The 27255-nt window shown below is 31.8% G+C and overlaps 1 protein-coding gene across 1 annotated transcript; it reads right to left on the bottom strand.

Moving 5' to 3' along the window:
* Nucleotides 1–24465: 24465 nt before the first annotated feature.
* LOC145335333 (uncharacterized) lies at nucleotides 24466–26746 on the bottom strand. Its single transcript, XM_080181069.1, has 5 exons — nucleotides 26659–26746; nucleotides 26170–26259; nucleotides 25901–25983; nucleotides 25464–25572; nucleotides 24466–24626 (listed from the first exon to the last, which is right to left on the bottom strand). Exons 1-5 carry the CDS (start codon nucleotides 26744–26746, stop codon nucleotides 24466–24468), a joined length of 531 nt encoding a protein of 176 aa, XP_080037195.1.
* Nucleotides 26747–27255: the final 509 nt, after the last annotated feature.

Genomic DNA, 27255 nt, shown 5'->3' with positions numbered 1-27255 from the left:
ACTTCCAAACATCTCAAAAATAGGTTAGAATTTGTTAATAGTTATTTCTTTCATCGTATTATAAACGGCTTTCCGCGGATATAGAATGTACAATTATAAGATTAAAGCCAGTTTTTTAGCCCCCAGGTGCCGAAGGCACGTGCTTAAAAAACTTGTTTTAATCTTATGATTGTACATTTTTATATTCGTAGAAAGCCGTTTATAATACGATGCTAGACATAGTTTTTTCGTATTGATGAGAACCGGTTTCTATCCACCGGATTCGAATGAATACCAGAAATAGATTTATAAATACCATCATACAAACTTTTATCTAAAACAACAAATTTTAAAAGCAGAATTTGTTTTTCTTATAATTACATGTTTTGCATTACCAATTGTTTTAGAGAATACTGAATTATTAAGATATATAAGTTGGAAAGAGTTTTAATGTTAGAGGTAGATTTGAATTCTAAAAGCGCAAATACAATTTAAGTTAATTAATTTGACATCTGTGATTGGTGGATTGAAAACTATCTGCGCTCTGATTTGAGAAGCTTAAGTGTCGTACATCATTCAACCAATAAGAGCGCAGATAGTTTTCAATCCACCTATCACGGATGTCAAAATAAATTAACTTTAATTGTATTTGCGCTTTTAAATAAAGAATTATACAAAAATGAATTTTATAAAAAAAATCCTTAAAATTTGATACAGATTTCAAATCTACCTCTAACATTGAAATTCCTCCCAACTTATATATCTTATTAATTATATCTCTCTCATAGTGGTTTGCAATTTTTTAATACAATTAACCCTTAACAGTCGGGCCCCTTGCCGCACCTTTTTCGGTCGGGGGGGGGGGGGGAGGGGGGCGTTAAACAAACCCTCCTATTATCTCAGTTCCTATTAGAGCTAGAGGGCTAAATTGTGCAAGTCCCCTGATTGATAATGATTTCCTGACCTTAAGTGAGTCAAAGTCAATTTTCGCTTCCTTTACTCTTTTATTTAAAAACCTTTGTTTTAAGGTCCTTTTTTACTTAAAAATTTCAAACGGCTGTAATTTTCTTATTTTTGAAGCTAGAAGAACATTTTTTTGCAGAAAATGTTTATCTTTATGTAAATTTTATATTAGAAATATCAAAACATAAATTTCTGGCAGCTGTACTTGGCAGCTGCCAGCCGCCGCAGCTTGCGGTCGGCGAGAAAACGGCGGCGAAAATTGCAGGCACATGAGCCTTTTAAAGATTTCTAGAGACCTGGAGAATCAGGACCTGCAGGATCATACCTGGAACCTGAAATTGACTTGAACACCTGTATTTCATATGAGGATGTACTACTAGAGGATATTTTAGTATTTTGGTAAGATAAAATGATTTGTTTAAGTCAAAAAAATATTTTTGCTCTTTACCTGGATGACCCTGCCAGGTTTACTGGCATCCTGTGCCCGCCAGGATGGAGATAATCAAAAAATTCCAACTCTCAGTTATGTGTCATGCCCATACTTAAAATGTCAGTTTGGGCTCTTTATCTTTCACACACAGAAAATAAAAAACCGGAGGGGAAGGCGTTCAAAGCCCCTCCCCCCCCCCTTCCCCGACCGTTAAGGGTTAATCTACCCAATTTTGAGACTTTTAGGGCTTAAAAATGTTAAGATTATGGGTCTTTAGAAAGCATTATTTTAACAATAAAATGTGGTATGTAAAACACAGGGAGGGAGTGGATATTGGACTTTAAAATACACTTGTACTTTTAATCCTTGACTTTAAAACTTTTATTGAACTTTGATTGGTTGGCTCCTACATGATAATTTCCAATAGTTTTGATCTACTAAAATTGAAAAAGGGGGGATTGTGAAACCCCACCTTCAAAAAAAGAAGTTATAATTCTTGTTAAATTTTGATATCTCTAAAGTTTTACAAATAGACTGATATGTCTTACAGAGCTCGGTTATAGAGAAGTTGCGCTATTTAAAATTTAAAAATAAAAAAATTCTACCATAAATAAATATTACAAGTTTATTAAATCAAATAGAATGCACAGTTTAAAATCAAACATTGAAATATTAAGAAGTATTTATTTAAAATTACAGAAGATACAAATAGTGGTTTATAATATACTATCGACTACGCCCCCTAAAAGCCTCTAGGAGCAAGGGGGAAAAGAAAATTTTAAAATAAAAAATGTAATTTTTGGGGGGCGGGCTATTTTTTTGGAGGGTGGATATACCCTCCCCAAATATAGTTAAAAACCTTCCCTGGACGTGAAAAGCTTCACTGTAAAGAAGAACCATATAAGGTCAGCGAGATCTTTTGCTTCAAACAAAAAAGCTTACTACTTTATATATTAGGTAGGTTAGGATAGGATTTTTAGTAAAGTTTTATAGACATATATGTACATAAGTTTTTTTTCCTTTCTGTAGTTACTATGACATACATTCGGTTCAAAATCAGTTTTAATCAAGAGAATAGTTATTTCTCGCATTGTATTATAAACAGTTTTCCATGAATATAAAATGTACAATTATAAGATTAAAAACCAGTTTTTATTAGCCCCAAGATGTCGAAGGCACAGGCTAAAAAATCTGGTTTTAATCTTATTATTGTTAATTTCTAATTTTACTATTCGTAGAAAACTGTATATTACACGATGCTAGATATAGTTTTTTTTTGTTTCGAGGGGAACTGGCTCTAATCCGCCAGATATAAATCTGTAAAAAAGGCTGACATAAAATTTAGTAAAGGAGAAACAATGTTGGCACCATACATGGAAGTAGCTCAGCAAACAAAAATTTGGGGTGGATTGGACAATGTGAGTTGTTGTTGTTTAATTGTCATAAAATCAAGAATTTATGAATTGAAGAATGAACTTGAACATGCTGACAGGCTAAATAAATTTTATAAAGGATTGAAGTTTCATGGTAGTGGAAATATTCACAAACAAACAAAAACCCACTGTCTTTCTTAAATAGCAGCCAAGAAAATCATCCTTCCCCCAAGCTGTTTCTTCCGGGCAGACTAACTGACAGACATTTTTGATTATAGAGTAGCTTTGCTACTTATAACAAAACTATTTAAAATAATAAACTAAATGTGGATTTGCTTTGAGAGTCTGAAGAACAATTTGTAAGAGGTTGAGGTCAAACTGTTTATTTTCTGATTCGATTTGAGACAGCTTCAAGGTTTGTAAAGGATTCTCCAGCGCCTTGAGTACTGCTGTAACAACTTCTGAATCAGTATTGGAGCATTCTAAACTAATTAGATCCAACTGCAGGTTTTTGTTGGTGAAGGAGAAACTGTTACCTTTAAGGCTGCAAAGTTTCAGGTTCCTCAATGTAGATTGTGATGCAGTGATCAATGATGCAGCTTGGTCTGTAGTCATTCCCAAACATTCAAGTTTCTCAATGTTGTGTAGTTTATGATTAAACAGTTCAGTACCTTCCGGAGCCAATATTCTCAAATCTTGTAATGACTGTTGTGCTGCTGACAGAATTGAATTGATAGAGTTTGTTGAAAGGCTAGAGCCATTAAATGATTGCAACTTTAGTTTGGTGGATGAGTCCAAATCAATATCAGTATCTACATTATCCAAATGCAGTTCTTTGATTGTATTCTTTGATGCACTGATAATGTCTCGTATAAGACTTCCTTCCGTGTACATGGCACTCAACTTGTGTAGTTTAAGGCATGGTGAATTGAATTGTTGATAAGTTCCATGAAAATATATAATTTCTAAAGCTTTCAATGTTGAAGAAAAAGATATTAAAGCTTTGCTGATTAGATCAACTGAACAGTGATTCACTCTTAAATATTCTATGTTCAGCTTAGGCATGGTTAAATCCCATTGGTTCATGAATTCATCATCCAACCCAAAAAGGATTAATTTCTTAAGATATGATTGGCTAGCCATAGTGATTATTTTTAATGATATAAAAGAAGGATTGCCAACAATTTCCAAACACTTAATTTTCAATGGAGGGCAAGAAAATTCCTCTGGGAAATCTTTCAACCCTCCACACTTTAGGGTTTCTAGACTTGTGGAAGAGCATTTAAGTACAGAGGCAACTGTCTTACCATCAACTTCACTTGTTGTAAAATTCTTCAATTTTAGATTTTTGGTAACTTCAACATTAATCTTGAATAATTGAAGATCTTCAAGTGTGTCAGCTTGATTTTCTATCAGTAAAGAGGTAAGCAGAGATTTATTGTCTTCATATTCCTTCAATCCTTTGAAAGAATGATGATATGTCTTTAATTTTAGACATTTTAATTTAGGCATGTTCAACAGTGGATCTTGTAGGAAGAATTCAGCACCATAAATCTTTATGTCAAGACTTACAATGTTATTTTTCCAATGGTTAATAATACTATCACTAATTAGAAACAGAGTCTCTGCTTTTGAAACTTCAGAAAGGTTTAGAGAGAGCTGAATATCATTGAGGGTTTCATCCAAATAGTGTCTTGTCTTAGCTTTCATCAGGTGAACCATTGTGTTAAGATAGTTAGAGTCAGTCAGGCTAACCTTCCATTTTATCATCACAGGATCTAATTTATTTACCCTTCTTTCACATGTCTTGGATGCCAGCTTCAGATTTTTCTTGTCCCTGGGGCTAAGGTAACTCAACATCTTTTCGTATTCATCATTAGGAAACTTTTGAAGATTACCATCATGATGTTCTATGTCATCTTGAAGGCCAGGTACAGGTCTTGCTTCATTAACGTCCTCCATGACTTCAATCCTTAATGATTTGTTTTATTTAATCATAGTGAGTACGTCATAGAGGCCGCTAGGGTCAATTGAGAGGGTGGGTGGAGGAAGTTAAGTTCCCAATTTAAATTTTCTAAGTAAAAAAGTATTAGGTGACATTTTTTCTCATGTTAATTTCTCTTAGAAGTGTGGTGTACTTTCCTTCAAACTATGTAGTTGTAAATCTTCCCAGGAACTATGAGAAGCTACACTGTAAAGGAGAAACATATCAGGTCAGTGTTTAGTGAGATTCTTTGATAAACAGAGACTGACAGACATTTTGTTATTTCATAAGTAAATTATATCTTTATTTTATTTTTTTAAGACCTCTTTTAAAGGAACAAGTATGACAACATCAAAAAAGTAATGTTTAATAAATTAGACAAATATAGAGTGACTTTAGTTATACACCCAGACCATCTATAAATATAGAAAAGCTTTGCTTTTAAGAATGTCTTTGAATGGTGCCAAAACTTAAGTAATCAAGCAGTTGATATTTACCCAGGGTGGGGGCGTGTTGAACTACCCCCCCCCCCTCTCTATTCGTTTTTTCTATCACATTTTCTGTGTGTGAAAGGGCTTTAACTAAATGACTTTGTAAATATGGGTATGACACATAACAAAGCATTTTATTATTAAAATAATAAATTTTCACCTCAAATTTGAAAAAAAATCTATTCTAAAGTAAGAAAATTAAAGCTGTAAATTAAGAACACAATCATAAAATTAATACCAGTTTTGTTAGTCCTGACCTTTGGCACCTCGGGGATAAAAAACAGGTTTAAATTTTATAATTTTTCATTTAAATATCATTCCTCTGAATACGTTCTTATAAAAAAACTTACCTGTAGAAATTAGGATCAAACACAAAAATTTGTTTTACAAAGTGTAAATATCTGAAAAGTATAATTTTATTTTCATTAGTTAATAAAATTGGGCTGTATAGTCACGTTATATGGTCACTAGAGACTTTAGATGCACTTGAAGTAGTCGACCTTCCCCCTGTAAGCAAAGCATCTAGATAGAATGGGAGGGAAAGTACATTCGATTTCAAATTAAACCTCAACGAACGGACGGAAGTACAGATCATATTTACTAAAAAAGTTTTTCAAAAAAATATAAATATTTTTTTTGCTAATTTTAACTTGCTATTATAGGGAAACAATTTTAACTGAGTTAAAATTTTCTTATCTCTAAATCTAAGCCTTTTTCTTATGATTCACCATGCTAGCCAACATGCTAAAAATTATAATTAACTGTTTCCAGAGTGGCTTTCAAACCGGATAATATCCGTGGAATTAGAACCGGTTCTCAGCCATACTAAAAAATCATCCATCGCGATATATTTTAAACAATTTTCTACGAATAATAAAATATAATTGTTGGTTCTTTGGGTCAATCATAATTTGTTATTTTACTATCCGCAGATAGCTGACTATAACCCAATGCCATAAATAACTATTCAAGTGTATTTGGTCTATCAGGACCCCCAGAAAAGTCAAGTAAAATTAGTTAATAGTGGAGTTAAAATAACACCATCTAGCGAATTTTAAAACAAGGATGACATCCATAAAAGCGAAGCACTGAAACGGTAGGACAAACGGACATTAACACTTGTATAGTGTCAGAACTGAATAATCAGAATATAAATGTATAAGAGTCAAAGCAAAAATGTAGACATACTTACATTTTTAGGACTTGCTTCGCCTATAACATTATACTTTGTTGTCCCAGGAATCAATATACCAAAAATCAGATCAATTGGATGATTAGATCACATAACAATTTGTTATTAAGAAAGTAAAAATAATCAACATATTTAAAATGGACGAACGGATATTCTAATAATGATTTTAGAGTTGCTACGTTTTCTAAATCGTACCCAACTACTAAAGAAATCACCATGCAAAGTTTGAAATCGATAGGACAATTCTAACATGCCTAAATTAACGAAAAAACTATCAGTCACGGACGTAAGGACTGACCGACCCTAATTATAGAATAGCTTAGATTTTTTTTAAAAGTATTGAGTTTTGTTTGTTGAAAGATAAGACCTAGCTTACTTTTGACTTATTTTCATTTTTTTTAAATTAAACATTTCTATAAAGTAAGAGGATGTTTGTTTGCCTGTGTGTTTGTGCCGTAAGATCTTCCTTTACAGAGAAATTTCTTATTAGCCCATAGTTAATATTTATTGGTTAATGATTTAATCCTGTGAGTAGCAGCTACGCCACGCCCTTTAGGAGCCTCTAGGGGCATGTGAGGGAAGGAGAGAAGTAAAACGTCCACCTTTATTTTTCTACAAAATTTCCAGGGGCAATTTCTTCCCCAGAATAGTTAAAAGTCTTCCAACGACCTATACGAAGCTTAAATAAAAGTTTGCCTCTGAATACCTAGACGAGCCCCCCCCCCCTCCTTATAGTATAGATGTATATACAGACAACTACCTTTCTTCCTTTTTCAAAGACCTCTTTCGTCTCCTTCTAAATTATTTTCTGCTACTTAGCTGTGTTAATATAAGCGACACCATTGGTTGATTTTCAATCACTCAATATAAAAGTTGCACAAGGTGGTTGCAATGGGGAGATACAGTTATTTAACCCTTTCTCCCTCTAGTGTTTTATCTAATTTTAAAGGTTTTGTGATTTTCTATTTACTATCACCACGATAATTCTATCGTTATATAATAATATATAATAATACATATAATATAATATAATATAATATAATATAATATAATATAATATAATATAATATAATATAATATAATATAATATAATATAATATAATATAATATAATATAATATAATATAATATAATATAATATAATATAATATAATATAATATAATATAATATAATATAATATAATATAATATAATATAATATAATATAATAATATATATAATAAATATAATAATAAAAGGTTTTTTTAAATTATATGAAAACTAGTGGCTGCGCCCCTAGCATCTAGGGGTCCCATATTCTAAAAATATTGAAGGACTGAAAAATAGCCTAAAACCATACACAGACTTATTTATAGAAATAAAATAACCTAAAACCATCTCAGGAACTGTAAGAAGATTTATTATAGAGGAGAACCATATCGGTACAGTGAATAGTGAGATCCTTCGCTACAGACAAAGCTAACTACTTTATATAATAGGATTACTTAGTACATACAATAGCGCGGGTTCGAACCCAAAGATTTTTGCTTTTTCACTTCTATTGCCTATTCATTGGTTGTACTTTATTATATAAAGTAGTTAGGTTTTTTTCTTTTTTAAGGTAAGCTTTACGTAGGTCCTGTGATGGTTTTAGGCTGTTTCATGGGTCTCGGAAATCAGCTGCTAGTCCTGTAATATAAAGTAGTATGGCTTTTTTTATCTGAGGTAAAGATCTTAATAACCACTGGCACTGAACTGATTAAGTTTTTTTTTAGGTAAGCTTCACATAAGTACTTAGATAGTTTTTGGCTGTTTCAGTTTAAGATTTAAGTCTGATTTAAGAAATTTGCTGTTATGGATGTTGTCATCCTTGTTTAAATATTCTTTAATTTTAACAGGGAGGGATAGGACATTAGGCTGTGTATTACACTAGTCCCCAAAGATTTATAATAACATTTCACATTCGTCGACTTAACTTTATGGACTATTACTGATTTTTTATTGGTTGGTTCATTAAGTTAAATGTTCAAACGTTTCAACCACTAACTGAAACTCACAGAAGGAGTAGTTTTGTGTATAATCATTGTATATTTTTATCCATTTATCAGCCATTGTCTTATCCCTTTAGATCCATGAGTTATAAGAAGCATTAGTATATTTAAGACATTAAGCTTTAATTAAATATTTTTGGTTAGAAATAAATTAAATTTTTGTTGTATATATCCCAGCTCTTTATATAGGTATGTCCATGAGTTTGTACATTTTCATTCTTCGAGTAATAGGTTTGTAATTTAAATTTTTAGCATCGTATTATAGACAGCTTTCCGTGTTTATTAAGATAAGAATTATAAGATTAAAACCAGTTTTGTTAGCCCCAATGGGCCAAAGTCCTGTGCTAACAAAACTGCTGCTATTAAGTTTATGATTTTTATTTTTACAATTGTGGGAAATTGTGTGATATATGATTTTTCAGCATGGCTGAGAACAGGTTCTAATCCAGCGAAAATTAATCCGTTTCAAAGCCATACTAGAAATATTTTTTTGTTTTTATTATTGGCTATATTGTCAATTAAAATGCACATTATTGTTTTTTTTAATTTAAAGATCATTATTTATGCAAAAATTATAAATGTATTTTATTTGAGATTAATATTAAACAATAAAAATCAACTCCATAAGTAGCGCATCTTGAAAAATCAAACCTACCTGTTACAGGAATCATAATGTAAGTTTGAAATGGATAGGACTATTCTAACATGCCCAAATTAAACATAAGTCTCACTGATATATATCAGAGATATGAAGACTAGGGCCAATAAATTTATGTACATCCCCATAATAATATACAAAATTACCCCTTCTGAATATTAGTGGTTGGATTGTTTGGAAACTCAACTTAATGAACCAACCAATTCAAATTTAAATAAAGTTGTCCAAAGTTGATAATCCAACTAATAATAAAACGTTGTTATAAAACTTGGGGGCTATTAAAATGTCCCTCTCTCCCTGGTTAAAAATAGTACATACTAAATAAAAAATCAAAAAATCGCAAATGCTAAAGTACTTTTAATACTGTGACGGAGTGATACAGAGAGATTTATAGACATAATCTAGATATAGAGTAACTGTGCTTATAAAATTAAAATAATCTCGAAATGATACTAAAGTAATTAACGATAGCGTCATGAAATCGTAATCAGAATTAAATTCCAACTATAAAAATCATAAAAATATTATATCCCTGTAAGCAAAAATTTGGAGGGAAGGTACCTTCTTTCTCCAAAGTTATATCTCTCCTGGAAAAAATCATTTTTTTATTTTTCTTTCTAAAACTAAAATGAAAAGTGTAAAGGGTCGACTCCTTCATTTCATTATTAATTTTTATAAAAAATTTACATAAGTAACAAGATATGTTTTTGTCTGTACTGAAGAATCTTACTAACCAGTGAACCGATATGGTTCACCTTTACAGTGAAGATTACAGGTACAGGGAATGTTTAGAACATATAAATTATCTATTTATCTTAATCTATAATTAAAAAATTATTTCAATATTTATTAAGAAAATCAGTTAGAAATTAATAAAATAAGATTTAAAAATCTATTTTCTGTATATTTTAATAAAGATGTATAAATTACAGTTGTTACAAAATTGCAATGTTTAATTATAATCATAAATCATTATTAAAAATGTAAAAATATAATACTTGAATCTCATAATTTAATAAAATATTCTTAAATAATGTAGTTTTATTCAAATCAAAATATTAATACTTGGATGTTGCACCAGATTTTTCTGTACTCTGATAAAGTGATACTTACAGCTGGCTAAATTAACAATGCCCCCTCTACACCATTCCCTCCTCTCCTACTGGATGATTAAACTTACCAATTTATGATGTCTACCCGAACTGACAACCAATTTTCCCCTGTCAATGTATCCATAATTCTATATCCAGTTTTATTTATTTAAGATATATATAAAAACAAGGATGACAACAACCGATGACAACAGGAGAGCTCTTTGCAGTGACCTCTAACAGGAGAAAATACACTTCTAGCATTGCTATGCTTTGTTGAAAAATTCTCAAAATTATTTCTATAGAGGATCTTTTCCAAATCTGCAAAAGAAACATTTCTGTGCCTGCCTTTCCAAGTTATTTGACTTCCATTTTCTATTTTTCCAGCCAGCAAATTATATATATAATTGTAGCCATACACCTTCTCTGACAGTCTAAAGTCATACATGTTATTCTTGCAAACATAAAAGACAGGTTGGTTGACTTCTGCAAGAGTAACAGTCCTTGTTTGCTGGATAATGGGCTGATCAACAAATTTGTTAACCGAGATCTGCATTTGAAATAGAAATATTCCAAAAGCAGTTAGCTGGAAAAGTAATCGAAATAATGCACGCTTCTCCATTTCGAATTCTCTTTTAACAATTTAAAAACTTTTTCATAACAGGTTATTCAAAATCTACTGTCTGATTACTAATCTTATATTAAAGTTTATTTCATACGAAGGAGTTGAAAGGTATTACTCAACTATTTAGTCATTAAGTTAATGTAAAACTTTTTCCATTAAACCCATAATTATTTCAAATAAAATTATAAAATTATAATAGGACCAATAAGAAAACAGTATAGGACACATCAAGCTAGTGCTCTCAGGAAAGGCCTTAACCCTTAACGGTCGGGGGGGGGGGGGCGTTGAACGCCCCCCCCCCTCCGGTTTTTTCTATCTCATTTTCTGTGTGTGAAAGAGAAAGAGCCCAAACTGCTTGACTTTTTAAGTATGGGTATGACACACAACTGAGAGTTGGAATTTTTTGAATATCTTCATCATGGCGGGCACAGGATGCCAGCAAACCTGGCAGGGTCATCCAGGTAAAGAGCAAAAATATTTTTTTGACTAAAACAAAGCATTTTATCATACCAAAATACTAAAAAATCCTCTAGTAGTACATCCTTATATGAAATAAAGGTGTTCAGGTCACTTTTAGGTTCCAGGTATAATCCTGCAGGTCCTGATCCTCCAGGTCTCCAGAAATCTTTAAAAGGCTCCTGTGGCCGCAATTTTTGACTTAAAGACTTCAAATTTTAAACTTAAGCTTTTCTTACATGTCTACATAACGTATTAAAATTTCATGAAGATCCGCCGCCGTTTTCCCGCCGACAGCCGACTGCGGCGGCTGGCAGCTGCCAAGTATAGCTGCGGCCGCTAAAATTTATATTTTGATATTTCTAATGTAAAATTTACATAAAAATAAACATTTTCTGGAAAAAAATTTTGCTTCTAGCTTCAAAAATAAGAAAATTACAGCCGTTTGAAATTTTTAAATAAAAAAAGACCAAAAGACAAAGGTTGTTAAATAAAAGGGTGAAGGAAGCGAAAATTGACTTAGACTTATAAAAGGTCGGAAATTCATTATCAAACAGGGGACTTGCACAAAAAAATTTAGCCCTCTAGCTCTAATAGGAACTGAGATAATTAGGGGGGCGTTGAACGCCCCCCCCTCCCGACCGATTAAGGTGCGGCAAGGGGCCCGACTGTAAAGGGTTAAAGAGCAGAATCAGGAACTTTTGTCCGTTTCAAAATATCTCGTTCCTAGCCTAAGAAAATTTCAAAAAACCTCTACAAATTGGATCATTCTCAATTAACTTTTACAAATGGTGGTTTCTTAGTCAATTCTATGGCAAGGAACGAGATATTTTGAAACGGACAAAGTTTTCTGATTCTACTCCTCAAGGCCTTTCCTGGGAGCACCATGAAGCCCTAATTCTGATGCAAGGGGGGCCTCAAATTTCAAAGTGCTTGAACCGTCGCAATTTTTGCATTACAGAAAAAAATACTTTGCATGGGTCATTTTTTTGCATAAATCAACCATATTTTGGCTGAGGGCCAAAATTTTAACAAAATTTTTCAAATCCAGCACAGGCTAATTTCTATAGTTAATAACATAAAATAATAGTTAATTTAAATGGGTGAATAAAAACCATTAAATCAATTCAATATTATAAAAGGAAACACAATTTAAAGTGCTATTATGTACGTTGCATTTCTAAAGTAATTCAATTCACCAACGTTTTTTGGTTCGTTTCGATTTCCATGGATTTCCTTAAAGAAGTTTATAAGTCTATCTTGAGGTTTTAACAGCAGCCAAGAATATCACATTTCTTTCATAGTTTTATGGACGTACGCTACCAAAAATTGATCCTGTCACTTTTATATGATGAACAAAAGGTATGTAGATTGTTTCAAGGACGTTAGAGGGGTTCATTCCACCCCTCCAAACGAATTTTCCTACATGTTTTAGGACATCATTAGGGTGCGACACATGACATTACTTTCATCAAAAAATGAAAACCTTGAAGGTTCTTGGATTGATTTACTATTAGTTCATTTAATTATATCCAGGGATCTTATGGTATAAGACAATGGCCGATAAATTATTACATATCCCCAATGATAATGCACAAAAATAACCGTTCTGTAGATTAAAATTAGTGGTTGAAACGTTTGAAGAATCATTCTAATAAACCAACCAATAAAAATTGGCCATAGTCCACAATGTTGTTAAGACAACGAATAAGAAAACGTTATTATAAAACTTTGGGGACTAGTGTAATCAACAACCACTTGTCTCTCACTCTCTGATTTTATAATTGGAAATTTGTGTATGTTTGACTTTGACAAAACGTTTGATTTGGGGGCGTGCAATAAAAAAATAAACAACTCTTTCGCATTACCGACAGAACAATGGACAAAGCGATGTATAGACTGAATGCTCAAAATTAAAATAAATTCAGATTTATATCTTTATATTGCGTGATGTCTCTCTGTGTCTGTATGTCTGTAGCTTAAGATCTTGCTAACCACTGGACCTATATGGTTCTCCTTTACAATGAAACTTATAAAATGTCCAGGGAATGTTTATCACTGATTTGTGGGAGGGTACCTCCATCCTCCCAAGAGAAATAGCGCATAATAATCCCCGGGCCCACCCTAGATATACCACACTTTTCTGGGATCTTGCCAGATCAAGTATCAACTGTGGGGAATACCAAAGGATGACTCCATGCAAAATTTGAGCCGGCTCCGGCCAAAACCGGCCGGGATTTTTATGAAAAACCGGTTTTTTCCGGTTTTTAGGGGGTATCTGTAAATCAAGCCCCCTCCTGGGTACCCCCCAATGATGATTTTTGCTTTAAGGTCTGATCTGAATTCCTCAACACTGGATATGACCCCTAGAGTTGAAAAAATGGTTAAAATCCGGTCTTTTGACCGGTTTTCGGCCATTTCCGGCCCCAAAAAAAAATTTAAAAAATCAAAATTTCATCTAAAATTAAAAAAAATATGCTTTAAATTCCATTTTTCATTAATAATTTTTCAAAAAACAAAAAGCTTAGGTAATGAAGATAATTTTAACAACTTAAAATGTGAAAAAAGGTTGAAAATTGACAAACTTATGTCAATTTGAAAAAAGTTGGTAAATCCTAAAAATTTGACGGATTTATACATACATTTCAGAATTTAGGTTGACTTTGGTCTTTAACACACGCAATATCCAACAAAATTACAATGAGAGGCTCTAAATGTTTTTCTTAATCCAAATTCTACATTCCCTGGCGGTTCCAGGGATATATCAGTAAGGCTTGTCAGCTGGCCAGAAAGCTTTTAACAGGCGGCCGACTAAAGGCCGGATTTGATGGTTTTTAATAATGTTTGAGTCAATTTTCAATGATAAGATAACGAGTTCAATATATATATGGTGCATTATTTGCCAAATGTACCACTTTTCTGAAATACTTTTATTTAGGAAATTTAATTTTCTAAAATTCATATTAAGTCAAATTTTTTTTGTGCAGCTAACCGTTTTTCGTCGAGATGGATTTCAATTGTTAAAACAAGAAAATGAAGTGTATATAATATAAATAATTGCTATAACATAAGTAATAAAAGAAACATAAACATAAACATGTGCATTTGAAATTCCTTTTGACAAAAATCGGTTGGATATACAAAAATTTTTACTTCACATAAAATTTAGTAAAATAAAATGCCTAAATTAAAGTATTTCACAGTTATCTTGAAAAATCAACGTATTCCTACCTAAAATGCGCATTAAATCCTCGGGAACGGCAAAAAACGTAAAAAATTCCTCCTTTGGCAGTGAATAACGGCAAAACGGTTCGGTTTTTGCGCTTTTTGCATAAATAACAAATGATGTATCTTGAAAATTTCTACAAAAATGAAGAAATAGTCTATGGCCTTAAAACGACTCCTTCCTCCCAAAAATGGGCGAAAACCATCATTTTTCAAAAACATGCACAGGGTGTCCCAAAAGTGTTAAAATTTGTAAAATAGGCAAATATTATTGTTATTAGTCAAAATCTGTATCTATATGACAGTTTTAAGTAACTTAAAAATAGAAAAAAAAATTTTAAAAAAACTAAAATTTTTTTTTTCTTTTTTTGAAAATACAGGGTGTCCAAAAAATAGGAAAATATTGATCTGGTCAGAAAACACTATGGCCAAACATACTAAGACACATATTAGAGTAATTTGAAAAAAATAGCCAATTTGGACCAAGTTTTAGCTCTACAGACACAAAAATCACATTTACAGGGTGTTCCAAAATGAAATTTGACAACCTTATAGTCCCGGGTCCTCCGAACCATTATATACCACATATGCCCACAGATTAAACACAGGATTTAAGCCAAAAAAATGATTTTTTTCGGACAGGTATTTTGGGTATTACGCTAGATATCCAAAATACACTTTTTGTTGGACACCCTGTAAAATTAGAGTTTTGGCCAAAATAGCATTATGTGCGCTTTTTACATGAATAAACGATCATTTTGGTGTATAAAATGTATAGGTTGGATGTAAGATTGATGAAAAAATTAATTTTTAAAATTGTGAAAAAATGGGTGTTTTTTAAATTTTTGTTACCTACCTTCATAGATAGCTAGATATCTAGACATCCAGGGACTCTGAAACTTTTTTTTGGCCATCCAGCATCCTTGAATCATCCAACGGACCAAAATATAGAGTATTAACAAAATCGAAGAGGTATTGCAGAAAAGTGGTACATTTGGCAAATAATGCACCATATATATATCAATTTGGAATTTGTTAATTACAATATCACACTTAGTTTTTTTCATAAATTAATTACAATTTAATATACAAGGTGAAATCTTTATATTCAAATAATTTTTTGTCATAATAAAAAGACAGAAACAAGGATGAAAACATCCATAAGTAACGAAGTGCTATCTCAGTTTGGGACCAAGAAAATTGTGTTTCCCCCAAATCCTGACAGACGGACATTAGTAATTATAGAGTAGCTTCGCTACTAAAAAGCATAGAAATTAATAAACACCATTACTTTAACTTTGGGGAATTGTCTATTCTGGAAATTATAATTTTTATTTTACATTAATCACTTCTGACCTTAAAAGACAACTTTTGCAATACAAAATAAATTGTTTTAGGGAGTTTTTTCCTTCTGATATTCAAAATGTCGTGTTAAAAGCACTATCTGACAATAGTTTCTTTCTCCATAAAGAAAACTTAGTTGTGGGGATGTTAGCTTCCCCTGATGAGCAAGAACGCATCAAAGCTTATCTTCAAATCATGGAATCCAGGAGAAATAATGTTATAGAAAGGAGGGTATTTCGAATACCGAAAGATATTAACATCAATGCTCAGAAACTGTCAGAAGTCACTTCTGATGCATTGGTCATAGAGCCACCTGTTCTCAAAGGAATAGACGATGACCAACTAATGCAGTGGGCACAGAATGGTGGCTTTTCTGTGCCTTATGAATGCCATTCACAAGTTATAGATATTACATTCTGATATTTGATTGAATTCATCTTTTAAAATTACTTAAGTAGCGCAGCTACACTATAACAAATTACTTTTTATACATTTTTTGGCCTCTCCTGCTATCCATAATTAACTTTATTTGCTGTTTTGTGATTTTATGATAAACTCTACTATACTATAGCTTTAAATCACTTGTTGTAGTTTGATATTTTCTGTAGTTCTTACGCTACATTACAAATGGATGCATTAATCCTTGTTTTCTAGAGAGTTGAGGCTGCTGTCCAATTGACATCGTCAGTAGCTATGAAAGACATTCCTTTTGAGTCTAAATTGGGCAAGGCAGTAGCTATTTCTGAAGCCAGGAAAAAAATTACCTACAATAGCATCATTAAAAACTATGAACTTTCGGAAGAATAGTTTTATATAAGAATTGTATTTTGGCAATAAATAAATTTTTGTAATAACAAACAACAAGGATTACAACATACATAAGTAGTACATTGATCAAAGTGTGCAAATGGACAAAGTGGATTATAGAGCAGATGTGGACTAAGATATTACAAACAAAAAATTAATGAAACTATTTTAACCTAACCAACAGACAGACGGAATTAGATTAGATGCTGAGAGGAATGTACACAGAAAAACTCAGACATATATCTTAATTAGAGGTTCATCCCCTGACATATGGACATACGGACAGACACACATTTTAAATTGTGGAGTAGCTTCGCTACAAAAAAACTATTAAATTGTATATTAAATTGTAATTAATTTATGAAAAAACTAAATGTGATATTGTAATTAACAAATTCCAAATTGATATAAAGGGTGAGCAAAAAAAATGCGTACCTTTTTAAAATTGAAATTGTGCGGCTTGTGTTAATAGTAGAAAAATATTATGCACATCGATAGAACCGCTATGAAGTCTATTTTTAGGAAATATTAAAACGATTCCTCTGCTATGTATAGTTAGGGAGCTACGTGTTAAAATGTCCCAACTGATGTAAAACTTGACTTGCGATTAAATTTTAAATTATAACTAAAAATTAGAGAAGATATTTTGCAAAAAGATATGCCTACATTTTTAAAATTCAAATTGCGCAGCTTGTGTTAATAGTAGAAAAATGTTACGCATACCATTAGAACCGCTATGAACTGTATTTTTTGGAAATATAAGAACGGTTCCTGTGCTACGCATAGTTTAGGAGCCAGATTGTAAAATGTCCCAAAATTTACTCGCAAGTCAAGTTTTAAGTCAGTTGGGACATTTTAACACGTAGCTCCTAAACTATGCGTAGCACAGGAATCGTTTGTATATTTCCTAAAAATAGACTTCATGGCGGTTCTAACGATATGCATAACATTTTTCTACTATTAACACAAGCCGCACAATTTCAATTTTTTTTTGCTCACCCTTTATATTGAACTCGTTATCTTATCATTGAAAATTGACTCAAACATTATTAAAAACCATCAAATCCGGCCTTTAGTCGGCCGCCTGTTAAAAGCTTTCTGGCCAGCTGACAAGCCTTACTGATATATCCCTGGAACCGCCAGGGAATGTAGAATTTGGATTAAGAAAAACATTTAGAGCCTCTCATTGTAATTTTGTTGGATATTGCGTGTGTTAAAGACCAAAGTCAACCTAAATTCTGAAATGTATGTATAAATCCGTCAAATTTTTAGGATTTACCAACTTTTTTCAAATTGACATAAGTTTGTCAATTTTCAACCTTTTTTCACATTTTAAGTTGTTAAAATTATCTTCATTACCTAAGCTTTTTGTTTTTTGAAAAATTATTCATGAAAAATGGAATTTAAAGCATATTTTTTTTTATTTCAGATGAAATTTTGATTTTTTAAATTTTTTTTTTGGGCCGGAAATGGCCGGAAACCGGTCAAAAGACCGGATTTTAACCATTTTTTCAACTCTAGGGGTCATATCCAGTGTTGAGGAATTCAGATCAGACCTTAAAGCAAAAATCATCATTGGGGGGTACCCAGGAGGGGGCTTGATTTACAGATACCCCCTAAAAACCGGAAAAAACCGGTTTTTCATAAAAATCCCGGCCGGTTTTGGCCGGAGCCGGCTCAAATTTTGCATGGAGTCATCCTTTGGTATTCCCCACAGTTGATACTTGATCTGGCAAGATCCCAGAAAAGTGTGGTATATCTAGCCCACCCCCATCAAAAAAATTTTTCCTTTTTTTTCAAATGTGATACAACTCAACCTCCACATTACATTAAGGCCTCGAAGGGCGTTGCAGCCAATATATATAAAGATCTAAAGAACAAATATACTTACATGTGTCTTCAGTATGTGTGTATTTTTATCCATCAAGATCTCAGAAACCACCGAACCCATCTGCACTTCTTACCTAATATTATCTTTGGATCAATCTATATGCTTCAACCCCCCCCCCCCCTTTCTAAAAAAAGATAACAAAACCTGCTATTCCAAATAAATAAGCGGTTTAAACAAATATTTTAATGTTTTTTTTCTTCAAAAAAGTAATAATGTAAATGTAAAATTTCCTTTAAATCTTTCTATAAAAGTCACTGGATACTTTTCTTTTTTTACGATAATATATGAAAAAGAACTATGACGTCCATAAGTAGCGAAGCAAAACAAAATTTTCTATGGACAAAAAATACTATTTGATAAAATAATAAGATTAATGGTGGTACCCTCCTCCAAAATAGCTATAAACCTTCTCAGGGCCTATGAGAAGCTACTCTGTTGTAAAGGAGAACCATATCGGCTCAGCAGTTAGCGATATCCTTCAATACAACAGACAGAGATCCTGTTAATTTATTATAAGGATTATTAAACGACTGGACGGAAATATATAAGTAACTGTACAATCCTTTAAAAAATTTAAAGTAGCTTTACCGCTAAATTGTTATATTTAAAGGAAAATCGTAAATAAATGGTGAATTATTAACAGTTTTTATCAGAAAGGTGTATTAAGAAGTTGTAAAGTAGATATAGGAAAATTCTTTAATCTTAAATCTAAATATATTTTATTGCAAATAACCTTTGATTTCTCTATTCTCAGTTTAAGTTTGTAGGGGTAAAACTTTTTAATATGGCTTTGAAACCGATTGATATCTGCTGGATTAGAACCGGTTCTCAGTTATATTGAAAAATCATAAAGTAGCAATGTATTACAGTAAATGTTCCACGATTTTTTAAATTAAAATAATAAATGAAGTAACAAAATTGGTTTAATCTCATAACTTTTCATTTTAATAACCTCGAAAATCTGTTTATAATACAATGCGATAAAACTATGAAACATACAGCAGTTGGATGTAATAAGGTGTGTAATAATTCTAAGTGGGGTTGTAGGGATGTCCAAGTTTTTTACGAGGGGGGGTCTCAATTTGAAAGCAAAATCTTTTAATCGGGTTGTGCGTAACGCCCATAATTTTTTTTTGTGGCGGGAAAGAACAAAAACTCTTTTTTGTGTAAGATTTTTAAAAAATTACCTGATTTGTAGAAACCAAGGGCATATTCAAAAAAATATAAAGGTATTTCAAAGATTTTTTTATGTATGGGGAAAGTGGTTTAAAACTTTCAATAGTTGTATTTATATATGTATAACATTTATATAATTTACTATTTAATCAATAGCAATTAATATAAATAATATAGTAAAAAAAAAATATTATTTTAGTACTTCAAAAAAACTTTATTTCAAAACATATCATCTTCAAAATATAAAATTCATTTTTTACCTTGTAATTAAAACATCTTCTTTGGTTTATCTAGTTTTTTTTAAGTTACTAAAACAAAATAAATATTAATTGTTTATACAAAACTAGCAAATAGAGGCCTCTAGGGTGCTTCAGTAGTTGGAGGTTGCGAAAAGTTACCACAAATGGTTAGTTTTAACAAGACCATGTCAAAAATAGGTTTGTTTTTCTGGGGGGGAAGGAGTGGGGTTCATTTTAATAGGGGTGATTTCTCTTGTAAAAAAATATTTATAAACCTTCCAGGAACCCATGACACACTACATTGTAAAGAAGAACCATATCAGTTCAGTGGATACAAAATCCGTCGGTACATATCAAAGCAAAGATAGACATCCTGTTACTTTTCTATAAGGATTTACAAACAATCATAATGATCTCTTCATGACTGTTTGCCTATAATTTTTATTGTTCATGGTTGTAAAATCTTACCTTACATGTCAATATTTTTCAGGTATTTTTTTCAGATAATTTGATGGAAGGGGACATTTTTTAGATAGTAATAGATATAAACTTAATTTGGGGGGTATTTTTTCCTCTTCTGAGGCAAAAGGCAAATTGTAAATATGTATTTAGACTTAAAAGTGAGCTAACATTGACTGGCCTATAATAAGGCAACATAGTTATTATGAATCACTACAAATAATATCAAAATGTTACAAATTGTAACCCCTTAAAAACTTTTTCAATCCAACAGAAGTTTTTTCGTGGAAAAAAACAAACTTAAAGCCTTTAATATGGTATTTGTTCCTTAAAAGCTTAGTATAATATATTTTTCAAATAGACAGCATAAAGTGCCAGCAAAAAATGACGTCATACAATAAAATTGACCAATGCGAGAAAAGTAACCACTGTAATTGACCAATGGTAAAATTTATACTGGTCTCTCATTGTTCATTTTCATCATATGATATTATTTTTGGAGGCACTTTTTTCAAATATTGAAACAGCAGATGCACCAAAAAAATCCTTGTATCTCATCTCTTTGTACAAAATAATTCCATACAATAACATTATACCTGTACAGATCTGAACCTCCTCTGGCAACCAGACCATAGTATCATTATATCCATTGGCAGGATCATGCATCCAGGTACAGGTCACCAGTTGATCTACAGGTTAATTTTTTTCAGTAAAGATAAATTTATGTAGTTAACAAAAATCTCATGACTGAACAGTAACACATAGTGTCGTAATGGCTGAATTGTAGAGTTGACTCAATGTGTTTTACAATGACCTTTGATTTATATGTATGAAGCTATGAATAATAAATTAAGCAATAAGTTTGAAAAAAGTTCTATATAGTTACTACTATAGGACTTATTAGCCAGGTTGTCACTAAGAGTGGGGCCTGGACAGCATAACGAGCTCTGAGTCTATTTTAGAGCTCGTTATATATATTTATTGATCATAGCTTCACCCAGTAATTAGATATTTATTATACCTACCCTAATCTGATTTAAACATAGTGAATATTCAAAGTGTATGTTATTTATATATTAAGTATTGCTACTCTATAACTAACTATTTACCGTCTGTTTTCTGTTGTATAAATACCACAATAGGGTTTGAATCATGACCCAAATCAAGGTTATAACTAAATAATGCTATGTCAGAGGTGGATTCTTTAAAAAAAAAGGATCGCTATAATCGGCAAGTGTCGCCAGATCACCAAAATTGTCTTTTGTAAAAAAAATTCTTTAAAATCATATGAAAAATCTACCAAAACTTAAATAAAATCAGATGTGCAGCATCAATAGTAAAAGTATGGTCAGCCTTGGCCCAAAAAGTGATTTCAATGTAAAGACATGAAAGACAATGGTCGTGTAATCTACAATAGTTGGGTTGCTAATACTTTGGCACCTACAATAAAAGTCTGGTCCTAGATTGTTATCAACTGTCCACATAGGATATTAATTTAATAAGGTATGTAATGAAGAAAAAAGTCAACAGATATAACAAAACAAATCAATGGGTAAATTGATAGACAATGAATAGATAGATTGAATGAAAGATAGATTTATAGAAAAATCTATAAGGAAATTAATAGATTAATAGCTATATAAAATTTGTAACCTCTTTGTGGATGTTCCATAGTACCATATTCTGTCCATGACATTCCATCTAGAGATGGCCAACCCCTATGATTAAAAGTCCATTTAATCAATAAATGAAATTTACAATAGCAAAACTAGAGTTCTAGAAAATGATTTTCTTCTTTAGAAAGTGGTGTACTTTAACTAGAATCAGTAGAATTCATCATAAGACAACTGAATAATAACAGTTCTTTAAATTCTTAAATAAACATTCCATACATCCCTTTAGAATTTCAAAGCATGTCACTTGAAATTGTTAAATAGTAATGTATAATTTTATATAAATGTCAATCAAACATTAGCTTACCAGGGTAAATCAATATCCAGTCTCTTTCCAGCTGGACATCTGAACATTACTGTATCATCCTTCTCATTTACCCTAAAAGTTTTATGAAATACATGAATAAAGATTGAGTTGGATCAGCTGTGAGAGAATTGCTTTGAATTATGTCTAATCAAGATACACCATTCATTAAAGTTTTGATATGTCTTTCTAGAAATAATCTTATACACCTTTCTTTGAGGCAAAAAATGGAACAAAGGTAAAACCAGTAACATAGAGAGAGAATATGAATTATACATTGTGAATTATTGAACTTAGTAATAGTGTCTAATTTTTTATCTTTGTGACGTAACAAAAATCAAAGGATGAGAGGGGAGGTGGGAAAGGAAACCTTTAAAAAAGAGATGGATTTTTGTTACGTCACTAAGATAAAAAGTTAGACACTATTACTAGGTACGAATTATTACCTATAAGGCCAGATAACTTCATGTCCCAATGGCGGGGCAGGTGGTGGTTCTGTACAGCGACGCTCTGAATAAATATGATGATTAGAATCAAATCTAGAGGAAGTTTATTTTATTTTATTCTGTTAGGTCCTTTGAAGGTTAATAATTGTTTTAGTAAGAGGGTACCACCACCCTCCCAAGAGAAATACACCCCCTAAAATTTTTTTTATTACTTTTTTTTTAAAATCTAAATCTTCCTCCTCCTTAAGTGCCCCTAGAGGCCTCTAAATAACATTTGATTTAACTTACTCATACAAGGCACAGGATCATCAGGTTCTTTCCATTGTCTGTTGGGAAGGCACTCATTATACCAGTAGGGGAAATCTCCATTGGTAAACATGTACCCATTCTTACATCTATACCTAAAATAATTTTGACTCAGAAATCAAAGTAAACCCTTTACTTTCAACAAATTTATATATAGAAAAAGATTTATCCCAAGACAGCATAAATCATATTGTGGTATCCAAAAAATAAAATAAAATAAAAAATATTTTTTTCATTGATTTTCCATATATATGACCAACCTTGTTCTTAATAGACCATAAATCCGCTCAGCACCAGGACCATCATGAATTGGTGGAGGTTGGGCTGGACAATCCAATTCTGGAATAAGAATTCCAAATAGTAGTGGATCATTGCATATAGAATATGTGATTTTTGTTGTCATCTTAGGTTGCTAATTAAGGAATTTGTCCTCAGTATCAGGGTTAGTGAGAATCTATAACAATATTTCCATATTCTATATCCCATTGACATGTATGATAGATATACCAAAAGATTCTACCAGGTGTATTCAAAAATAACCCTTAGCAGATGCAGCACATCTATAATACAAAGTAGAACGATGTCAGTCTGTCTGTCTGTCTTTTTCTTTGTTTGTCTGTTGTACCAAAGGATCTTGATAACTGCTGAACCGATCGGGTTCTCCTTTACAGGGTAGCTTCTCATGGGTCCTGGGAAAGTTTATTTTCTTTGGGGGGGGGGGGCACCCATAACCCCTCCAAAAAATGAAAAATACCCGCCCCCCCAAAAAAAATTTTCCAAACTAAAATTAAAATAGTGGGGTCGGCTAAACCCCTCCCCCCCCAAAAAAAATAATTTTTAAAAATATTTTTCTTTTAAATCTAAAATAGGAAAAATTAGGTTGAAAACCTCTTAGGGCAAAACCCCTAGAGGCTAAAAGCGAAGCCGCTAGTTAATTAGAAATCATGCAGATAATATTGATACTTACTGACACACTGTTCAACCTCTGTAACACTCCAAGTTCCATCATTCTGACAAACAGACAAGGTTGTGTTCATTCCATTGGAGGGGTATCCCCACCCTTTAGAATTATTCTTTTGATACACTTCAGAAAGCATTTATGGTGGCAAGTATTTTTATGTAGGTCAGTCAAAATTTGTTTTATTGTAGTTTTAAAAATTTATTTGACCATGATTATCTGTAATTTTGACCATGATAATCTGTATATTTTATATTTTAACCCCATAGTTTTCACAATTTGAATTAAAAAAATAAAATTTCTACAAGATTTTTTCATAGTCTTAAAATGAAACTGCTAGCTGAAAACCTTATTATACTCCTCATGTTAAAACTTTAAATCAATATGCTGTATCAAAATTCCTTCTCTGGTACAAGTGTATGTTATTTCAGTGGCATAAGGCCTAGGGTTTCCCACAGTTTCTGTCCAGTTCATTAATGCTAGACCATTTGCTTCTACAGCAAAGGGTGCATCTGTGCAGTTGATTGCTAAATAAAATATAATAAAATAATATTGTAAGATGTTTAGTGTTAATGTTCTGATTTATCTGGTATCAATTTAATATATTTTCTCGTATTCATTTGAATCCGGTGGATAGGAACCGGTTCTCATGAATACGAAAAAGCTATGTCTAGCATCGTATTATATTTAGTTTTCTACGAATATAGAAATGTACAATCATAAGATTAAAACTAGCTTTTTTAGCCGTTGCCTTTGGCATCACGGGGCTAAAAAAACTAGTTTTAATCTTTTAATTGTACATTCTATATCCGCGGAAAGCCGTTTATAATACGATACGAGAAATAACTATTCTAATCCTCTCATAAAACAACCAAACTTTTCAACAACTAAGTTGTTTGTATGTGTATATCAAGTAAAATCAGTTAATTTATTTCAAACCAAGCACATTATTTGGGTATAGTCCCTTTTGTTGCAATGCCTCTCAAGGAGCGTTTCGACGAATTTTCACAGTTGCTTTTCCCTTATTTCTAGCCCCTGCAGTGGGCTCTAAGCATGTGCTGCCAATTGTTTAACCTTGCAGGGCAATCACATAACCCAACTAAACCTAACCTAACCTAAAATAACCTATAAAAACTAATGTGAAAATATGACAAAACGCCTCTTACCAGGTGTTGCCACTAAAGGGACTATATTAAAGATACCATTATTTTGTTAGAATACAAAATAAAGTTTTATTTTTAATAATTTTCTTGCTATTTTAACACTGTTTTAAAATCATTTTAAACATTATGATAAATTGTGTAAAATCAATCAATCAAGGTAATAATGGAAAGGGTGTAAATTCTTAAAATATCCAGTGTTACCTATACATCTGGGCATGATGGGAATGTCAGGGAACTCAATATGATCCAGGACAGGTCTCCAGTGTCGGTCTGCATCACATCGTACTGTAAATTCATCGATTGCAGTCACCTGTTATATAGTTTTAATATATAGATTTGTAATAATGTAAGTATGATAATAGTTATGATTCCCTCTGATATTCAGAAACCTTATTTGGTTTATTGGAAGAGTCCTTTCCCCAGTGCAGTGTAAGAAATATAATCAGAGAATGAGAGGATTTTGGACTGTTAATTAATTTGGTACCCAAACTTTTATTAATTCACTCATTCTTTGGCTTACTTTTTTTGTTTTTTTTTCATATCTTTATTGGTAGGCTATAGTTGTAAGTGCTCTAACTTTCCAACCAATAATTCAGGATTTCATTTAATCATTATGATATCAAGTAAATTTTAGTCACCTGTTCATCTGTTATGTTTGGAAACTCCAAGACAGAACCTTCTGGGCATGAGTATTCCAGCTCTCTTGTGTATGAATTCCAATCTAAAAACATTGAAGGCATATATCTAATGTTTAGCAGTGACCCACATTTGTATAATTATTCCTGTGCATGATATGAATTCATTGGCAAAGAAAATTTACAATTGAAACAGAAACTGAGAAATCTAAGACAAATGGTCAGACTAGGACAAATACTTGCTACAGAGTATCTGAAGTTCTAACAAAAACCTGTATCATTATTCATTCTTTCTTCAGCATTGTGTATGTAAGGTCTGGAATTGTTTGGGTGTAATGGTACCTCCTCATCACAGTAGACAGCTGAAAATAATTGACAGTCAATCCAATTTTAGGCTCCAATAAGTGTATTAAAGAGTTTAGGTAATGAAAATAAAATATGTGTATATTCTGAGAGATATCCACGTATCTCATATCCATTGTTATAAATGGTAATTGGAGTAGTGACCCTTTATATCTTCTTGTAAGAACATGATAATAAAATTTTCAGAAAAACTTTAAAAGAGTTTGAATAAATTTTAGACTTCATATTTTAAATCTTATAAAATAGAATATGAGTGATTCATTTGTATCTTCCTCCTAAAAACAATTATGGAATGCTTTGTTATATAGCCTTACACTCAGTTAAATTTGTTAAAATATATTTTATGCCTAAAACAAGATCAAACTTCTTATCTTTTGTTTAAAGAAAACATTACTTACGAACACACATAAGTGTTGTATTGAAAGTATACTCCCAGGTTCCATTCTTACAGATTGTGCTTACAGATATGTCATGGGTATCTAACATCAAATTTAGTAAACTTTAGTTCAAACTACAATTATTTCAAAGATAAACAATCCTTTTAATAAAGTAACAGGTTTCTCTGTGTGTTTGTCTATATTTCTGTGTGTAATAATTTATCTCAATAACTGCTGGACCAATATGTTTCTAGGTCCAACAAGAGGCCTCTAGAGGCACTTGTTTTTGTTTATCAGTTATTATCTCACTAACCACAAAACATATCTAGTTTTTTATCATAGGGAAGCTTCATAAAGTTCTTGGGGAGGCTCTTGGCTATATTGTTAATTTGCTTTTTTTCTATAAATGGTTTGAGCATTATAGGGCAGTAGAATAAAACCATATTCCTTATTTTATATTTTGATATTGTTGCCTTAAATATGATCAATGAAGCCCTTCAAGCGAGTTTTTGTTTTTATCAATCATATCATAGACTAGAGTTGGCTCGATATAATTATCTGCCTATTGGCTAGTTTTCTATATGCATATCTATTTCTCAATAAATCTATTTTCCTCAT

Source organism: Acartia tonsa, chromosome 13 (assembly GCF_053477335.1).
Source record: "Acartia tonsa isolate MP-2025a chromosome 13, ASM5347733v1, whole genome shotgun sequence".
Taxonomy (NCBI): Eukaryota; Metazoa; Arthropoda; class Copepoda; order Calanoida; family Acartiidae; genus Acartia; species Acartia tonsa.
Note: the sequence above shows the minus strand (reverse complement) of the source record. Positions and strands in the feature narration are given on the sequence as shown.